At 36.3% G+C, this 21,833-nt stretch overlaps 1 protein-coding gene across 2 annotated transcripts in view; it reads right to left on the bottom strand.

The window, feature by feature from the left end:
- Positions 1–21,833, bottom strand: part of LOC138696523 (synaptotagmin-12-like) — a 405,788-nt gene that overhangs the window by 230,065 nt on the left and 153,890 nt on the right. For both annotated transcript variants that reach the window (XM_069821606.1, XM_069821607.1), the window contains exon 6: positions 8,900–9,034. In XM_069821606.1, coding sequence (XP_069677707.1) covers positions 8,900–9,034 — 135 coding nt within the window. The remainder of the gene's footprint in view (positions 1–8,899; positions 9,035–21,833) is intronic.

Below are 21,833 nucleotides of genomic sequence, written 5' to 3'. Positions count from 1 at the left end.
TATGTATGTATGTATGTATGTATGTATGCATGTGTGTATGTATGTATGTATGTATGTATGTATGTATGTATGTATGTATGTATGTATGTATGTATGTATGTATGTATGTGCGTACGGTCTGTAGGCCTATATGTACTTATGTATGCCCACAATGTACAAAACTCCTTCGGTTAGAGTGAGAGGATCCTCCGGCACCGCTCCACAATCTTACTCTCAAATGAAGCGTCATTACAATAGGAAAGCTCTTATCACGTGGAAGGTGGGATTGGAATCGGAAGATATTCCCACCAAGGTATTGATCTTATGGACGAAGGGAGGTTGGGGAATCCGAGAGCCTCTTTGATTCTCTAGGAATAGCCAATAACATTTGTTAGGCAAAAGTATCAGTCGTTTACGTGATTTATTGGCTCGCGTTAAACCGACGGCACTAAAAAAAAGGGATATGATTAACCATATATTTTAATCACAGGGTCAGTCTAACTTCGAATCTGGTATACGTTACGTGCGGAGTCCATCTCTGATCTAGGTCGCCTCGAGAACTGTCGAAATGAAGCCCATACGCAGTTCTGAGTAACTGAGGCACCGATCTCGTCACATACTGTATGTAACTAAGAAAAGAGACGCGGAGAATTTCTGTAGTTGCGTTTTGTCTCGCCGTGATTTCGTGTCATGAAGAAGACCTTAAATGAACACAAAATCTGCACCACGACAAAAGTTTTTGACTAATATTTTGTGTTTCCTGGTGACTTTGTGATATCACTTAAGTGAAATCTATTTCAAGACAGCAAAAAACTATAAAACTGCTCTCATTAAGTTAAATAAAATACAGTGGTACAACAGAAGAAATTATTTTCTAAGTATTTTCGATAATGTTCATTTTCACAGTATTAATACCAAAAATGGTGCAATTGTTTGCAACAGATGCTTATGATGAGTGTAGTATAAACGGTATAATATGTAGAATGAATTACAAACAGGATTCTTATATACCGTAACATGTGTGTGTCTAATGCCTACCCACTTCACTTTGCGTGATTCGGGTTCCGCATACTACGGATAGATGGCAGGACTGTGACCCATTTTAAATTGCACACCACTTCGGCGGACCACGTTATGCGTGATGTGTATCTGTGAAGAGATATGCCTATGTCGTGTACTAGGGTTATGTTAAGTGTTCGTGTAAGCGTAGTGTATGGAATGAGTGAGGATGATGATGAAGGTGAGGAAGGGAGAAGGGGAAACCCTGTGCCGGCACATAGCCTACTACTGTCGAATAGCACCAAAGGGACCGCCATGCTCAACGTCCCCATCCGACAGACGAATCACTATCAACAGTGATATATGCCTTCTCTTCATGTGTACTGCGGAGAGATTTGGGATTTAAGCCAGGCATATTGGTGCACAATCTAGTGATTACATTAGAAGTTGTTGGGCACCGCCATCTCTCCTAGTCCCGAGGTAGAAATTTTACGTGAAACTTTCTGACTCCGCCGGGAATCGAACCCGACCGACTAGTCTGGAAGCAGACACGCTAGCACAGAGCTAATTCTGCGGACGTGTACCGTAACATTTGCTCCTATAAAAGATGTATGACCTTCTGAAATATTCTATACATTAACTAAAGAGTTGTCGGGAGTGACGGGTCGTTGATTATTTTCACGAACGATTATAAAATTGACTGCAGCTAAGTTGGCATTGAAGCAAAATGTGACGAAGGTTGGTGACCGGCCGCTTGTCTCAAATTAATGTATAAATTTAAAAAGTAAATGAGCAGTCCAGATTTTGACTCACAAATCCACTTTCTATGGCGATAATTTGGAATGCTTCATACATTTATATTTCACTTGATTTATCCTCAAGATCATTGAACACTAGCGCTACGTTCATGGGAGGTTACATTTGCGCTAATTCCCAGCTAGGAGCATTTCCCAAACCACACCGGCTGATTACACTAAGGCTCGCATAATATCCGAGCAGGTAATCCCACTCGTCCCTACAACAGCCCCCTCTGTGAGTAGGCGGTCGGGAAATGGAATGAAGATAGGATAGAATGATGTTGATGCCTAGCGTGGAGAAACGGCAGAACACCGAGAGAAACCACATCAGCAACTTTGTTCGTAACAAGTGTTGCAATGGATTTTGCAGTGAGTTAAATCCGAACTACCTGCGTGACAGGGCGAAGATATAAATCACTCAGCCACCACAGGGATTACATTTCACTTTGTCAGTGCTCAAAAAGTGTCTGATCACTAGAGCCCGGATGTTTGGCAAAATGCCTTTTTTTACAAGGTGGAAGTAAATCATTACTTGCATAGATATAAATGAAAAATTCAGAGCCCTAGTGGGCCAAGAGCCATTTATTAAAAACGGAGAAGGGAAGGGTTAAAGTTAAGTGAATGCCATAATTTAATGAAGATAGACATATAATTTGGTTTTAATGTGTATACTTTATATTACTTGCTACATGTTTCCATTGAGTTATGGTAATAACTTCATTTTAACCCTTATTTTCTACGGTTTTAGTAAATTGCGCTTGGCCCACTATGGTTCTGAACTCTTCAAATGTGATTTGGAGTAAATCAAAGTAGTGGTAGGGCCAATTTTTATTTGGCCTATTTTGTCTTTTTAAGGTGTTTCTTACTAATAAATGCTTCGTTTGTCATTTTAAAGCAATATTTCTTGTTTATTTGCAATTTTCTAATTAATTGTAATGTAATAAATTTAAATATTTGAAACAGTGACTAACTTTACTAACAATAGTAAATAGAAGTAATTTATTTTGGTACTTAATCTGCTAATAATTGTGCTTTAATACTATTGGTGTAATATGAATACTGATCGACAATCCATAGTTACAATTAATATAATGTCATTGTCTTCACGGTACTAACAATCAGCTTTATAATTTATATACTAAGCTCGTTCTCATAGAAGTTGTCACGTAGTACCTACAATTGTTTGCTTTCATATTTTCAAATCTTACTGTTACAATTTTGTGCTACACGTGTTTTTTATTTTAGGAGAAAGAAATTTGAGTGAGGAACAGTCAGTTATTGTAGCGTGACAGAAGGTATAAGATGTGTCGGCTAGAATGCCTAAATTCAGTAGACTACAGAAAAGTAAACTTTATGCTTACGTTAGTGAATTTGGTATCCATGTATTTTCAACCGGTAAAACAGTTTTGTTATGTAAGGTTTGTGAAAAGACAGTTAATCACGAAAGAAAAGTATTTTATAAGTCAACATGTGTAAATATGTGAGTTCTGTTGATATAATTTAAATGTATTGCTAAAATATATTATGCCTTTTTTAAATTTATAATGCCTTTTTCAAATATTATTGTGCCTTTTTTTACACTTTATTGCCTTTTTTGCCTGCCAATTTTAACTGTTATAAATGTCTAAACATCCGGGCTCTATTGATCACATATGATTAAATATAACATTGTAAAATTCTTTGCAGAACGGAATGTTACATTTGTTCGGATCAAATTTCTGCACATTTAAAGGACAAAACTAAAATCTTTTCAATAATTTATTGTCATAATACACTGCTCTCTTAAATTGACTGAGCATATTGGGAATTAAATCAATGACTTTCCCAAAATACACTCTGATATGTTTCATATAAAATAATTGTTACCTAAAAAAGGAAGCAAAAACGGGCAAAATTGTATTAAACATTTTGTTTGAATATCTCAAAGAATAACCCCCTGAAATTAATGACACTACTTACGGTTCACTCTGTATATAGCTCCAGGAGCTGCCTCCTTCTTGCAACGGAACAATTGGAAGCTCAGCTCGAATTCCACTGGAACTTAGTACAAAATGCTCGGAATCACACCGTTCGTGTACTGAAATGTCGAGCATATTTTTTAACGTGTGAAACAAGCAAACCCTTAATTTCACCGAAAAGTGAAGCCACCCCCCATTTTGCAAGGAACGCTTCCATTGCAGTCATACAAAATTCCAGGCTCTATACATCAAGGGAACTTTTCTTCTTCAAAGGAAATTCTTCTACACCCTGGAAATCGAATTCGGAACCTTCACATGTGGAAGTCAGCATGCTGACCACTGCACCACGGAAACAGTCATCATCGATTATGAAAACAAATTTTCGCGAAAATCTCGAAATTCACTTTTAGGGCACCACAATGACTTCTTCAATGGAAAATTAAAATGATGAGGACATTCAGTCAGAGTACCGACTACCTTGCCCTCTTTTACGTTGAAACTTGAGAAAAAGCGAGGTGTAGTAGATGATTGCTGTTCGGCAAAACGATGAGGAACGAGACGAGCGGAGACGCAGTCTCAGGCAGACTAAATGCCTTTAGACGATTAAGTCGTGATGGATGAGGGTTTTTGGCCCCCCATAAATAACAGTTTGCAGGGACAGAAACCCCTTCCCGTTTGTAATTAGGGCTCAGCAGGGGGATGCAAGCTGCTTGGTAAATATCAGACGTTTAATACCAGTGCGAGAGAAACCCATGTGCGTTACGCGCGAGGACATTTGTGAGTATTTGTGTTACAGTATTTCAAATGTACAGGACACTTATCACAGCAACCTATGTAAATAATTATTTATTAACAATTATTTTGTTCATAGAGGAGCCCAATCTAGGCTGCCCTCAATTCAGTGTCATGTATTATATTTACATATTTAGAAATGATCTGTATAGCGCTAAATGCGCTGATCGATCAATAAATTATTTTAAAAAAATGTACAGGGCTTTCATTTCAAAACTTCCCAGTCTAAATAACTAATTATTTAAATTGAATTCAATTTAAATAAAAAACACGTCAATTTAGATATTGAGGGGGAAGTCTGAAACCAGGTTTAATTGAATTTTAGATTTCACCCCCCGCCCCCAACCGCCCCACTTCTAAATTTCAAATAGCAACCCTATATAAATTTGTATACTTAAATATGAAAGATTATTGAATTGTTTATACACCTCATTCATTTGTTTGCGCATCTTTTGTTTTCTATCGTCGCCTGGCAACCTGTATTTTTGTTATTATCAGTTGATTGTAGGACGAAAACACAGCTTATTTTGTGTAATTTTCTAAATTTAATTAATAAAAATGATTTATGTTCTCTGTTGAAGGGTATACACCATTTTAAAATAATTTAATACACAAACACAACTACTACATGAAATGCTCAATAAGTTTTTGTAGCTTTATTCTCTTCAGCCCTATTCAACAATAACAACAATCCAGGTTGCCAGGCGACGATAGAAAACAAAAGATGCGAAAACGAATGAATGAGGTGTATAAACATGTAAATCTGTCTTTCAGGTAGTAGCTCCCTGTAAAGCAGGTTTGAATAATTTCAAGGAAAAATTGTTCCGGGGCCGGGCATCGATCCCGGGACCCTTCGCTTAACGCACGACGCTCTACCGACTGAGCTACCCCAAGAACTATACACCGTCACAATTTTTCCTTTTATATCCACACAACTCAAATGGGCTGACAAGACGCCAGAACCCAACTTTGAGTGCACACAAATTCTGTGTGACTTAAATAGTGGCTTCTTGTTAACATGTGGAAATAAAAGGAAAAATTGTGACAGTTTATAGTTCCTGGGGTAGCTCAGCCGGTAGAGCGTCGTGCGTTAAGCGAAAGGTCCCGGGATCGATGCCCGGCCCCGGAACAATTTTTCCTTAAAATTATTCAAACCTGCTTTATAGGGAACTACTACCTAATATATTCGCTACTGGAGGTACGTTAACAGGAAGCCACAATTTAAGTCACACAGAATTTGTGTGCACTGAAAGTTGGGTTCTGGTGTCTTGTCAGCCCATTTGAGTTGTGTGGATATAAAATGAAAAATTGTGACGGTGTCATGTATAGTTCCTGGGGTAGCTCAGTCGGTAGAGCGTCGTGCGTTAAGCGAAGTGTCCCGGGATCGATGCCCGGCCCCGGAAAAATTTTTCCTTCAAATTATTCAGGTGTATAAACGATTTAATACTCTTTCATATTTAGATATAAAAATATACGGGTGCCATTGCGGTTGGAGGTGGCGGGTGAAATCTAAAATGCAATTAAGCCTGGTTTCAGACTTCCCCCTCAATATCTAAATTGACGTGTTTTTTGTTTAAATTGAATTCAATTTAAATAATTAGTTATTTAGACTGGGAAGTTTTGAAATGCAAGCCCTGTATTCTTTATTCATAGTTTATAGAGGGTGTTTCGAAAATTATGTAGAATTTTAAATATTATGTGTGTAACTATACAGACAGTATCACAGCCGTAACTGTTTTTCTGCTGTAGGATGTGTATCCTGATTGTTTCCCAATTCAAGCTGTATTATTCTATAAAAATTAAAATACATGCTTGTCGAGATTATTGTGGTCTACTATTTACGTGACTCTTCAATTCTTTAAGGGAATTATCCATTACATATCTAACATAATGGGTGTTTTTATTGAAAATGTCGTCACTGGATCCGATGTCCGAGGATTCAAGCCCGACAAAAGTGACGTATTTTAAAGAGCCACCGGTGTAGCTCAGACGGTAGCGCATTTGCTTGTTGATACAGCGTTGCTCTCGGGCGTGGGTTTGATTCTCGCTTGGACTGATTACTTAGTTGGATTTTTTCCGAGGTTTTCCCCAACGGTAAGGCGAATCCTCGACCTCATCTCGCCAAATAATATCTCGCTATGACCAAATCCATTGATGCCAAATAAGACAGTAGTTGATACAGTGTCGTTAAATAACCAAGTAAAGTTTAAATTTTTATCATGGCTTCCTACACTCTCCACATTTTCATTACTTGAATTAAATATTTTAAAATAGTAGTCCTTTTGTTTTGAATAACTATGTATATAGTTTACATTATCGTACAAAATTTAAGCCCTTTATCTTAAGTAGTTTCTGAGTAAATGGTTCCTGAATTTAGAACAATATTTTTTTCAATGTTCTTTTTTTCTGCTATTCCCGTATTAAAACAAATACAGATAATTTGTTTCTGTGGCTAGCTCACAACTCACCAACATTTGTTTATGACACAGTGCAAAGATATTAATCTGTGTTTGATAGAAACAGAGGGAAAATTATGTTATATATTCATATTTATACGCAATAATACAGTTTACAGCACTACTCAGTATCCTTAAATCGTTAACATGAATAACCGAAAATGGCTAATAGATAGAAAGAAATTAAGCTTTTTACTATTTAATACTCTCCACAGTTGTTAACATATTTACAGTATCTCACTGCAAGACCAGGTGACGGATACTGCTTTATAGAATTCCTGTGACCTTGTGGTGAACCAGTGTTTAACTTTAACAGTATTTTGCACCGCTTCGTCCGATTGAAATGTGGTTCCATTCAGGCCTTTTTTTAAATCTCCAAAAATATTTAAATCGCATGAAAAGTCTGAGCTGTAAGGAGCGTGTGGTAGTATTTCCAAACGAAACCTTTGCAACTCTTTCCTTGTTGACCTGGCAGTATGAGCTCAAGCATTGTCATGGACTAAATTAATTCTTCTTATAAAACGGTCTCGGCGTTTATTCTTCACAATTTATTTAAGATGATGCCCGAGAGTGTCTGTATAGCGCTGAGCATTGATCATTTATCCACGCTTCAGAAATTCTATTAGCAATGGACCTCAATTACAAAAAAAAAAAACGATAACATGATTTTCTTTGCATTTCTTTGCAAGTTAAGCTTTTAGAGCGAGGAGATATAGTGTGCTTCCATACAATGCTAGACCGACGAGAGTATCGCTGAAAATGGTGGCAATAGTACTCAATACGATATAAGAACTCATCTCCTTCCGCCTAACATCGTCTGAAGATTCGGCTTTCTACTCTGCGCAAAACTTTACGATACTGCAGATATTCGTGGAGATTTTTGTGATTATTTCTATGACTGATATTCAGCAATAAACTAAGTTCGCGTATAGTTATTCTCCTATTCTTTCGGGCAAGATCGTCAACGTCTACCTCTGTGGAGTAACGGTTAGCATGCCTGACCATGAAATGAGCCGGCCCGAGTTCAAATCTTGGCAGTGACAAGTTACCTGGTTGAGGTTTTTTCCAGGATTTCCCCTCAACTCATTAAGAGTCCCTCGACGATGGACTCCGGACTTATTTCGCTGGCATTAACACCTTTCCCTCATTCAAATGCTAGATAACCATAGCAGTTGATAAAGCAAAATAAAATAACCAATTAAAAAGCATTGTTAACATGTTGAATTTAATTTGACATGATAGCCTTGAGCGCTGGTTGTGGATTGTCCTGTAGAGATGTTCGGCGGAACGAAAAAGTGAACAGCAATCTTTTACAGCTGATTTTCCTAGACGTGTATCTCCATATACTGCAACCATTCTGCGATGAATTTTAGTAGGTGTAAGCCCTTAGTTAAGAAACGAATTACAGCTCGATGTTTTGGACGCTTCCATCTTGCACCATTCGCTCTTCTTTTTTTGTTTATTTATTCGGAGCAACAATGAAAGGTATGCCAACCGCATATACCAGTAGAACATCTATAGACCCTAACTATTGTTATCAGTATCTCTAAAACGAAATCCGGCCGATATTCCTTTCGCAAACAGTAAATTTCGGCAGATTTTTATTTGAACTAACCAAATATATTATGAAATTACATAATATTTATCATGAAAAGAACGCATTTTCGAAAAAAAAAAGAAAAAGAAAATCGGTGCATGTTCTATGTCACATATCAGAATGTGCATTCAAATTCTTACAGGAATTAACTTAATCATTAATGATAGAAGAGTTATTTACGATTTCTTGCTACTTGGTTGTCATATACGATTTATGGTAAAATGTTTAAGTAAAATTAACTATTCTTTATCATGCATTTCATCATACATTCACACAATATAAAGAAACAAACAAGTGAGAGGTACAGATATGATTACTTACCTTGACGAAAGGGTCCCCTGAGTCCCGACCTTGTGGGAACCTGAGGTTTCTGGCCTTGACTATGACCACTGTGAGTCTTTCGGCCGTGGGTAGGTAACTAAGGGAAAACATCAGCTCTCCAAACTGTGTGCCTCTCTGAAAACAAAAGAAATAACAAAAAGTTCACAACTATACAGGGTTATTCATAAGTCCGTGAAACATTAAACAAATTCACCACCAATAAACTAAGCGACAGATACCAAATTTTATTATACTGAAATAGAGGTAAACTCACCAAGTTTTTTATTTTTATTTTATTTTTTTACATATTTCACAAATACTCAATGTGTTGATCTTTGCAGATATGGCAGATATTTGTGTGATAACCCATTTCATCCTATGTGCATATTAGCATATCATGATCGACCAGACCCCAGCAGCGGTGATACATTTGCGAAGAGCTTGAAGATTAGTGGAGAGTGGAAGCACAAAGACAAATCTCCACAAAAAAAAAAAAAATCGCATGGGATTAAATCTGGGGACCAAGGTGGTCACTGAATTAACGTGTCATCTTGTCTCATGCGTTCTACCCACCTTTGCGATAAATTTTGATTGAGATACCCTCGCATATCTTTTGGTAATGAATTGTATAGGCGTCTTGTTGGAAGATGCAATCATTATCCCTGTATTCATTCAGCTGTGGCTTCAGCCATTTTTCCAACATGTCCATGTAAATCCGGAATTTCTAATGCCATTTCTTGTTACTGTAGGAAACAGGTGCTCCCTTTTGGAATTATTTTCGAAATCATCGCTGTACAGTCATAACGAACGAGATTCTTGCATATTTCAACACAAAATAACTGCTCACATTTACTGAACGATATTTGTTACTACTGATCCCAGGCGGCAAAGCATGGCAACTATATGCGAGACTTTTCCTTTAGAAAACTTGGAGAGCTTCTCTCTCTCTGCCAGAGTAAGAATTACCATCATGCATTGCATAATTCATTTATGGTGAATTTGTTTAATGTTTCACGGAATTATGAATAATTCTGTATTTAAATTAATAATAATTACAATGAGTCATCTACCGTTGTATTGAAACCCGTACCAACAATCGCTGTTTTCAACAAAGTAGTTACATAGCAAATAAAAGAATCGAATTGTCATCCTTTTATATAAGGTCCAATTCAAATCGCTTCTGAATAATACACCAAATTTTACCTCATTTAGGAAAATAAAGTAACCATTACGTTGTCCAATTGGTTGCAACTCGAGCGTCTGAAATAGTTCATAATTTTTTTCAAAGAACGTATAACAATATTTGGAAATGCAACAATTTAATAACATACACAGTACATTTCCGTAAGTAATACCGTATATTATAAGAAAGAGTATTGTACAGCGATTTCTTTTGAATTATTTACCGGACAGATTTTCTGCATTTTCAGTATCTGTGAGTCAATTTAACACGGAACGATACATAAGATACAAAGAATGTTTCAAAAAGTGCTTTACAAATTTGATTCAGTTTCTAAATTTATGCAGAAGTCACACACAATATTTTATAATGACAAATATTAAAAGACATGAACATTTTTCTCTGATGGAAATGGCTCGATGTGATTTATCTTTATAATGTGGTAGACTTAACACGTGTAGTTAATATCTTCCACTGCTGCAACTCCTGCGGTAATGCGACTTCTCAGTTCAGCGATATTTGTAAGGAAGTGTGTTGCGTACACTTTCTCTCTACCAAGTCCCCATCAATAAAAAAGTTCTGAGGAATTATACGAAGGGAACAAAATGATCATGTTATCAGAATCGCCGACCGATTCACTAACCTGAAAGACGTATACTACCGTACATCTAGATCGCAGTAAGAGGTTCTCCGTGTTGCTAGAAGTAGTAGACATGCGCCTTTATTGGTAATATTTCTGAAAGTTTTTAATGATGGACTTCTAGATCTTGTCTAGAAAAACAGTACCGGAAACGGTCGTCTCCACGAATAAATTTCCATAATCTTTTTCGTAGCTAAGGTCATTCAAGATTACTATGCAGCACTTTATTAAAATAAAATAAGAAACAACGCTAAATAAACACTGCATATACAGGTGAACAATATACTTTGTATAATGCTAAATATTTAATGAAAACAGCTGCATAACTTAGGATGCTTCTAATTTAGGATGCTCCTTGTTATTATTATTGCTATTAATTATTATTAGTATTTATTATTATTAATTGTATTTTTATTAATTGTGTTTATTATTAATTGTCATTATTGATTGTAATTAGTTGCCACTGCCACCGGGTATTTACCCATTTGCAGTGTGAATAAATAAATAAATAAATAAATATATATATATATATATATATATATATATATATACACATAATTATTCCCAAGAAAATAGTTCGATTAATTAAAATGTGCCTTATTAAAACTTACAGCAGAGTCCGTATAGGCCAACTTCTGTCTGATGTTTTTCCAATTCACTGCGAGCTAAAGCAAGGAGATGCACTATCACCTTTACTTTTTAACTTCGCTCTAGAATATGTTATTAGGAAAGTTCACAAACGATTAGGGAAAACACGGAAATTTTAAGCAAATCTAGTCCTTCAGGTGAAGCTCCCTGTAAAGCAGATTTGAATAATTTCAAGGGAAAAATTGTTCCGGGGCCGGGTATCGATCCCGGGACCTCTGGTTGAACGTACCAGAGGTCCCGGGATCGATACCCGGCCCCGGAACAATTTTTCCCTTGAAATTATTCACGGAAATTTTACTTCAAGCAAGTAAAGCGATAGGTTTGGAAGTAAACCCCGAAAAGACGAAATATATTAATATGTCTCGTGACCAGAATATTCTGCGAAATGGAATTATAAAAATTGGAGATTTATCCTTCGAAGAGGTGGAAAAATTCAAATATCTGGGAGCAACAATAACGAATATAAATGAGACTCGGGAGGAAATTAAACGCAGAATAAATATGGGAAATGTGTGTTATCATTCGGTTGAGAAGCTTTTGTCATCTAGTCTGCTGTCAAAAAATCTTAAAGTTAGAATTTATAAAACAGTTATGTTACCGGTTGTTCTGTATGGTTGTGGAACTTGGACTCTTACTTTGAGAGAGGAAAAGAGATTAAGGGTGTTTGAGAATAAGGTTCTTAGGAAAATATTTGGGGCTAAAAGGGATGAAGTTACAGGAGAATGGAGAAAGTTACACAACGGAGAACTGCATGCATTGTATTCTTCACCTGACATAATTAGGAACATTAAATCCAGATGTTTGAGATGGGCAGGGCATGTAGCACGTACGGGCGAATCCAGAAATGTATATAGAGTGTTAGTTGGGAGGCCGGTGGGAAAAATACTTTTTGGGAAGGTCGAGGCGTAGATGGGAGGATAATATTAAAATGAATTTGAGGGAGATGGGATATGATGATAGAGACTGGATTAATCTTGCACAGGATAGGGACCAATGGATTGGCTTATGTGAGGGCGGCAATAAATCTGCGGGTTCCTTAAAAGCCATTTGTAAGTAAGTAAGTAATATACACATAATTATATATTTTTAGCGATTACCATATTCCCCTTACTTCACACTTCGTGCCGAACTAGAAATATCTCCAGCTCACATCCGTGGATTAGAAAGCAAGAAGTGAAATTTCACCTGTGTATCAGAATTGTAACGAAACATCATCTCTATTTTTACACATACTAGCTTGAGAGCGAGTTTCAATAAAGATTTCTCGACGTTTACGGAACGCTCGGTTTCCACGATGATCCTGCTGGGCAGATGGGAGATTGCGGTTGCCCTAGAGACGAGAGTTTCAATAGAGCCGCCAGCCGACCGGCCACTGACAGGCCCAGCTGCAAGACGACAGTTGCAGCTTACATGTTTAACGCTCATGTCACCTCGTATTATGGATTTGCCAGAGCGATGACAAGCAATTTATGTTCGCAGTGACGGCAGCGGAAACCTTAATGGCAAGTTCTTGTAAAGAACTCAGACACAGTAGGTGCGTTCGATGGATTTCGGTCGATAATTTTGTCTCCTCCTCTAATTGCACCAGTAAAAGTTTTAAGAGAAAGCATTTGGACTAGTGTAACTGGAATGCTGTGCGATGAATTTAATCGGAAAACTTGCAGTAACGAGTTCTTCCTAACGCTGTAATGCGTCTTAATATTAATATTTCAATGTGAATTATGTAGAAACTTTTAGAATAAGAATATAGAACTATAAAAAAGACAATTATTTCCTACTGAATGATAGGATATAACAGCATTATGACTACAGCGAATTATTATCGTGGTCGTGAGCGTTAGTTGCTAATAAATTTATCAACAGTAATCTCACTAAAGGTTTTGATTTATCTAGAGAAAATCAAAACTAGAGTGGGATTTAATTGACTATTACACGATTAGAAGAAAGTATATAAAGATTAGAAGTAACAAAGTACTCCAATACAATAAAATACTAATTGGCTTACGAAAATACAACTGTCTTCAAATTTATTATTGTACCATCTCAACATTACGCTAGATGGCAGTAGTGTTTTATGATTATGTTTTCTTGTTATCAGTTGTGCCAACTATGGAATCTTCTTTGAACTCTGTGGACGGTTACTAGTCAAGAAGGTTTTGTTGATTCAGTTTCATTTTTATTAAAATATTTGCATTCCACTTCAATCATCCGGATCCCATTAATCAACGTCATTTGACAGATGATTTTCAATAAATCTTAGTATTAAACAATCTCTGATACGTGACTATCCATAATATCATATAGCAGAAGCTATAACAAACATAACCTAAATAATATAAACAAGTGTTAGAAAAGTTTCAATTGGGGATGATGAAATAAACAAGAAACGTTTTAATTAACGATGATGAAATAAAAAATAAACATGAATAATTTTAAAAGAAACAATTATTGAAAGTACTATTTTCAAATTTGAATGTTTTAGTGATTGGTGATTCAGTTAATGTTATATTGGACGTGTGCGTAAAGAAGTGAACTCGTTGATGTACATGGTGTATCCCTCCACTTATTCAGGATTTCCGAATGGTGCTCTTCATATATGACCAGTGATCTTTATTAATTCTTGTTCTTGAATGCCAATGCGAGTCATATTTGAAAGTGCTGTGCATCGGCTGGAGTGGTTTGTAATTTTCTGTTTTTTGACATCCAGACCAGTCCAGTTTGAAATGTTGGCAAACAAAGAAACAAATGCTAGGGTAGTGATAAAAATAAACAAATGCTAGGGACGCGATAAAATTGTGTGATAAGCAGCCATGATTAGTTGAAAGAGTCCTTTCGTACCGTTTTATTGGTCAAAAGTAGTGTGACGTAGTAAAAGTGCAATAGTCAAGGGAAAACCAAAACTTCGAGTGATAATTATGAGGATTGTTTCATAAATGGAATATTAAATAATTAATAGTGCACATTGTTATTAAACACGATATTTAATTTACTAATTTGCCAACCTGCTAAGAAACAGAGGATGGAAAGTACATGAGGAGATTCATTGTGTGTCTGAAGATGATTCTCATAGAAGTGTCGATATACAGTAGAACCTCTATTATCCGTGGTAATTAAGAGGGTGGACTGAACGGTTAATCGAAAATATCGGATAATCCGTACCATAAAATATTTTCATAAATTAAGTGTATAATATTTTGACCCACAATTTCGTAATTTCCTCCGTGGTCTTGTGTTTAACGTGCTATGTAGTGGATCAGGAGTTCACTGAAAGTTCGGTTGTCAACGACGGGTTCTTAAGGGCCAAGGATTGATGGTTGATGATTGTCTGCGGAAAGATAAGAATAGTAGAAGTCTAATGTTGTAGATTTACATACTTTATGCGCTTTATCCTTGTTTTCTTTATTAAATCGCGTACAGTTTCTCGTTTCCCAAACTTCTCATTATTTGTAATTTTTCGGTAATTAACACAATACGTTTTCTTTTAGCTATTGTGGAAGGCATTTTGCATAGAAATTATACAATATGGCCACTCGAATAGTAAGGATAAGAAGAGGATGGTACACACGTTTGTAGAAGTTCTTGGGGTAATTTATTTGAAAGCAGATAGTGATTATTTTACAAGTAGATTGACTATTTCTGTTGCCGATAGCAAAGCATTCCTACTACCTACTGTGATACTTGTAAGAGAAGAGGCTTGTAATAACCCTCTGTAGAAAAACTGCGCGGAAACATAACGTACAATAGGCTACTCCATAATTTTTTCTGCAGTAAAGAAAAAGAAAAGGAGCCAGAAGAAAAAGGCGGATAATCCGACAATCGGTTAATAAGGTGACGGATAATTGGGGTTCTACTGTAATTACCATGAGTAGAAGAAATCAGAAAGCGATGATCTTAGACCCTACGATATGCTTTGAGCGAGACACGAATCGGGCACTGCAGATAAATGATGACAAGCGAGCTAAATATGTACAGTTGTCAAAAAAAAAAGTGCCCGCACTCGTGAACAGCGAATATTTTCAAAATCCACTTCGGGTCGCGGCGATGTTACACGATGCATGTGCTTGTACAAGCAGTTCCGGAACTATGAAAGTGTTCCATATCTGCGCCTCGTAGACCAGCGGTAGAGTGCTTGTTTAATGATTCAAAGGTTGTGGGTTCGGGCCTTTTTCAAGTTTTCATTTTATTTTTTAATCGTTCTTTAGCGATGTAAATGATATACAAATTATCATTTATATTCAGTTATCGTTATTGATGGATATCACTTTATTTATATTTTGTTACCGTTCTTTAGAGATATGAATAAAATTCAAGTCATCATTTGTATTCTGTTATCGTTTTATAACGATATGAATAATAATAATTATTATTGTATCTCCAATGGGGGTTAGCTCTATTTTACATATGTATGTTAGGGCTATAATTTTATACACAAAAAAAGATAAGCATAAAGAGAAATGGATAAGAAAATTAAATTAGCTTACGCGATGTAAACAAAACATAAACAATCCGTAAATTAGACATTGCGATTGCAAAACAAATATCAGTTATCAATTTGAAACATACAAAAACATTAACCACACACATACGTAACACTTCTATAACATAAATATGCAGCTTTCCGTACCATACATCATAATTTAATACACAATAGTCACACAAACACAATCAAACTATAATTACGACATTGCGACGACATCAAGCATCCCATAACTGACTCACATACATAACAAATCAAGCATCCGTTGCAACACATACACTTCAACATAGTAACCACACTTTTAAAAGTTACAAATTTGGCTCCAAGAAAAATAAATAGGATAATGTTACTAATTACTATTCTTCTACAATTTCTTAAATACATCTATAATAAATCTGTGAAATTCCGATATGAATAATATTCACGTTTTTTATATTGTTATCGTTCTTTAGCGATATAAATAATATTCAAGTTATCATTTATATTCTGTTTTCCTTCATTAGCATTATAAAATAATATTCAAGTTATTTATATTGTTATTGTTCTTTCGCAATATAAATAATCTGTATTTTATGTAAGTAATTATTATAACACAAATAACCATCTTTGTTTGTAAAATAGGTTATTTTATTTAGATAATTAAATACGTATGATATAATATGTTATATTAATTAAACAAACCGATATTTATAATTTATATTCTGTTATCTTTCTTTAGTGATACTGTATAAATAATATTCAAGTTATTTATATTGTAATCGTTCTTTAGCGATATAAATAACATAAATTTAATATTAGGTTTGGAAAAATCCAGTTGCATAATACTGGTATTGTTTTTCTTTTGCATTATTACATTATACTATCTTGAACAACAATAAAATGAAAAGGAGTAACGAGGAATTGAACCTAGACGTTGACATCTAAATTCCGACGTTCGTCCGCTGAGCTACGAGGGCAAAAGTTTGGAAACATTTTCGGAAAAATTGGCCCAATCACACTCTAAGATTTTCTGATGATTCGTAGAAGCTAGTCCAGGGTGCGGGGGGCAAAGGCTAATTGAGATTTCCTGTCTCTGATCGGGTCAAATATCCTGATAGAATTAATATTTAACCCTTGCCGTGACTTTCGGTGAAATCCGGAGGGCCCAATTAGTCAAATCCACTCTCCTCATCTCCACGCTTGGGCCCCCTGGAATTTAATAAGATGCGAAAGAGATAGTGGTATGCGGAAAGCAACGGGATGTTACCGCATTTAGGCCTACCCTTCCCAAGAAAAACTGCAAACATGAACAAAGGAAGCTTTTAATAGAAGAAGAAGGATCTTCTGCGGACCTCTGGAAAAAGAACTAAGGAAGAGACTAGTGAAGTGCTTTGTGTGGAGTGTGGCATTGTATGGGGAAGGAACATGGACCTTACGACGAATTGAAGTGAAACGAATTGAAGCATTTGAAATGTGGATGTGGAGAAGAACGGTGCGTATGAAGTGGACAGACAGAATAAGAAATAAAATTGTGTTTGAAAAAGTGAGTGAAGAAAGAATGATGCTGAAACTGATTAGAAAGAAAAAAAGGAATTGGTTGGGTCTCTGGTTGAAAAGAATAATAGACGACATTAGGATATGTGGATCATATGCGGAGACTAAGAGGAAGACAGAAAATAGGAAAGATTGGAGATTGCTGGGTTTGCAATGAAAGACCTGCACATGGACAGAACACTTACGTATGTATGTATGTATGTATGTATGTATGTATGTATGTATGTAGGTATGTTCAGAATGCCTGGAATATCGTGTCTAAGAACAGTCGCTATTTGCAAAGACTAGTCAATTCCATGCCCACTCGACTGCAAGATGATTGAGATAAGAGGAAGATAGACTAAATATTGAATAAATTGTGGCTTTTTGTTTTGTTTTTTGAACGCTTAATTGTTTGAATGTTTTAAGGCCGACGCCAGTAAATTTGTTTTGTTTATGCCACGAAAGATATTTTATTGAGAATAAAATCTTTTTTCTTTCCACTTGCAGCCACAATATCATAATGATAATGATAAAGTCATGGCATAATATATTAATGAATCTGATGTTAATTACTAAAATAATCATAAAAGAGAAAGGAGCCATTATATCTAGTTTGTCTCTCTCAAAAACAGAACAAAAAAGGACATAAAAAGCACGAGGTTGTAGTCGAACGCAGGACCTCATGAATAAGAGGCCTGAACGCTACCATTACGCTATCGAATAACACACAGAATACTTCAATTACAACTGTAGATATCAGGCAACGTGGTCCAACAACATGTAACATCGCCTGTCTCCGAATTGTAGCGAAGATACCCGAAGGGAACTTTGTTTCAGGAGAGCGGCCACTTTTTCTTTTGACAGCTGTACCTGGTCTTCCAAACCTCAGTGAATAATATGGCATTTCGCTTTACAACTGGGATGTTCGAGGCTTACTATTTGGAGCTAGGGCTTGGTTATCAAAATTTACATGTAATATCCTTAAATCTTTCAAAATTCCCTTTTGTGAATTTCACAAGATTGTGATGGAATTCTGAAGGCCTCTCTTCAAATTCTACACCATTATTTATATGTTAACACATACATTTTTCGTTTTAATATACAAACCGAATAATTATTTTACTGGTTTCATTTCCCTTTATTTTTTATGTTTGTTAATTCCGGATCCCAGTGGTCAACCTCACTTGAGGACGGATGATTTTAAATAAATCTTAGTAATATTACGGTGTGGTAGCTCAGTTGGTAGAGGAACTGGCTGTAGACTGGAACGTCCTGGGTTCAATTCCGGCTGGTGACAAGATCCTTCCCGTTGCGAAACTTTCAGAGCGGCCCCTGGGTTCATTCAGCCTCCTGTTGAATTCACTACTTAGGGTAAATATCGAAATTTTATGAGAGAATTCCTTCCCCATGAGGACTCAAACCTACGCGCATTTCATAATGCGAGTCCTAGGCAAAGCATGATGCCTTAGACCACGATAATGCGAAGCGGGTCAATAATAGTAATAATAATAATAATAATAATAATAATAATAATAATAATAATAATAATAATAATAATATACGTAAAAGTGAAGGTTTTGCCACTCAAACGGGCGATTTTAGAACTTTAAAGGCTCATTCACAATGAAAATTAAACATAACGTAAGCGTTAACTTAAAAATGTAAACGTTACGGTAAAATCAAGAAGTCATATCATCATTCACGATGAGAACATGAACATAACCGCAAAGATACCTTGTAACCATGGAAACATAACGCCATTTCCTCATATTCCGTCATATACTTCAGCGCTCCACGATTGTGTACTGTTTGCAAATCACGTAAGCATAAGCATGAACGTTTGGAGATTTTCTTGGGGAGAGGGTAGAGCACTGAACAACATACTGTTGAAATAACCCCAAGGAAAATCGCATGCTGTCTCATTTAGCAACTTCGCGGTCCATTGAGTACTGCCGCATCTGGAGATAATGCGTTCTGGAAATAAACGCTTGACTACATTAATAGATTGCCTAGCCGTGCAACTGGTCACCCTATTCTGTTGAAGCCGCGTGTCAGGATTGATTTTATGTTTATCAGCAATTTGAGGAGGAAAAAATTCTTAAATCATTCCTAAAATATAGGTCTTATGTAACAATAACATAATTCCCATATTCGCCCTCACAGAAAGAAAGACAGATTGCACCCCGTACTCTGACTTTGTCACTACGCAATGGTTCCTGATACATTTTATAGAGGTTTGTTGCTTCCCAGTACCGGAAGTTTTTATTTTTATATACGGTATATAGGCTATTGAGACAGACGGAACTGTGTTTCGCAAATCAAACTTTCAGGTATAACTTCCTGTAAAGTTGTTCTGAATAATTTGGAGGGAAAAATTGTTCCGGGGCCGGACATCGAACCCGGGACCTTTGGTTAAACGTACCAACGCTCTACCAGCTGAGCTACCCGATCCAATTTCTCCCTCTATATCCACAGACCTCAAAGTGGGCTGATAACCGTCAAGCAACCAACACTGAGTGCACACTAACCCTGTATGACTTAAATTATTGTGGTTTTCTGTTAACGAACAGTGATGTGTATTATGCAAATCAAACTTTGAGGTATAACTCCCTGTAAAGTTGATTTGAATAATTTGGAGGGAAAAATTGTTCCGGGGCCGGGCATCGAATCCGGGACCTTTGGTTAAACGTACCAACGCTCTATCAGCTGAGCTACACGGGAACTCTACCAGACACCGATCCAATTTCTCCCTCTATACAGCAACCAACAATGAGTGCACACTAACCCTGTGTGACTTAAAATGTGGTTTTCTGTTAACGAACAGTGACGTGTATTTTGCAAATCACGCTCTCAGGTATAACTCCCTGTAAAGCTGATTTGAATAATTTCGAGGGAAAAATTGTTCCGGGGTCGGGCATCGAACCCGGGACCTTTGGTTAAACGTACCAATGCTCTACCAACTGAGCTACCCGGGAACTCTACCATACACCGATCCAATTTCGTAATTTTATTCATTAGCTTAATGTGAATAGTATTTTGTTAACGTGTATGAGATCCAAGAGTTGGCGGTAAAAAGTTATGCGATTGACTTGATCTAATGCTTGCTTTACTTGAATATGGTATGGATACATGTGTAAATCCCTGTGTATAATCCTTGGGATTCCAGCTTAGAAAAGCCGAGTGAAACAGCTTGACGTCCGACGAGTAGGACGCTTCGGGCTACGCAGCATAGAAGCTCTGTGTTTTCGAACGTACGTACAAGTCTTTGTTTACTTGGAAGCTGCTTCTTCCTTCAAAATTTTTCACCCAGATTTTAATAACACTTGCTAATCGTGCCGAAAGATTGTAATGGATATTGCAGGGACGACGGAACAGCTATTGTGGAGCCACAACACTATCCCCAATTTTGTAATATACCTCAATATCATACGATACACGGATCATATGTCCACAGACAAAATTTCCATTTTTTATGTCCACAGTTCAAATGTCCAGTTTCTTCTGTCCTTTACATTAAAGTCCATTAAATTATAGGTCCAGTTATTTAAAGTCCACTACATTACAGGTCCATTTGTAGTTGTGTCCACAGATGGTGTGTCCATAATTTAAAAGATCCACAAATCTGAAGTAATAAACAATTTTAAAAAATCATCAGTCTGTTTTTAATGTGATGGAAATAATACAGTCAATCAGATATACATTATTTTAGATTTTTAATATTATATAATAACTGTAACTATAACATACGTTTATTCAATTATAAAAATACAATTAATTTGCTTCATTACCTTTTTCATCGTAAGGAAGTTCTGCAGACAGTTTCAACCGATAACTAATGCCTGTAAGATATCTGTATCTGTCAACGTCGCCGTTTTCTCTATATACATGGTAATTCCGCACCATTTCTTCAATGTGTCTTGAATTTAAAATATAGAACTTCTTTTTTGGGATGACGTATTGCCATACGACCTGCCATTAATTGATTTATTAATAACTGATTGTCATTTTGGTCCTTCTGCAAGTTTTCGATTAACTTCCACATATTAGCATGGTGAATTGTTATACATTTTTAAAATTTGGAGTGCCATCCTTCTATTTTATTAATATTGTCCTTTGAGTCCCATTCAAGACTGGATTATAAACATTCCAGACTTGCTGAGGAAAGTGAGGCGGCACCTCTTGTCTTCTACCTCTGGCAGGTATGCCTCTTATGAAGGTCATTTCTATGTATAATGATAAATCTAATACTGATTCCTCTACACCATCAGAAACTTCATCGAATGTATTCACAGTATGATCCAGTGGTATGAAAGGTATGGATATTAGCTTTCGGATCTCATTTCTTACTCTGTCATTTTCCTTGTTATTACAAGCAGCCTTTAATCCAAGTTGAACAACATGACGTCAAATAGTCTGACAGCAGTGGAAAAGACAACCTTTTATTTCTGTTCTGTAAGATGTATTGTGTACATTA

This window comes from Periplaneta americana, chromosome 3 (assembly GCF_040183065.1).
Source record: "Periplaneta americana isolate PAMFEO1 chromosome 3, P.americana_PAMFEO1_priV1, whole genome shotgun sequence".
Taxonomy (NCBI): domain Eukaryota; kingdom Metazoa; phylum Arthropoda; class Insecta; order Blattodea; family Blattidae; genus Periplaneta; species Periplaneta americana.
Note: the sequence above shows the minus strand (reverse complement) of the source record. Positions and strands in the feature narration are given on the sequence as shown.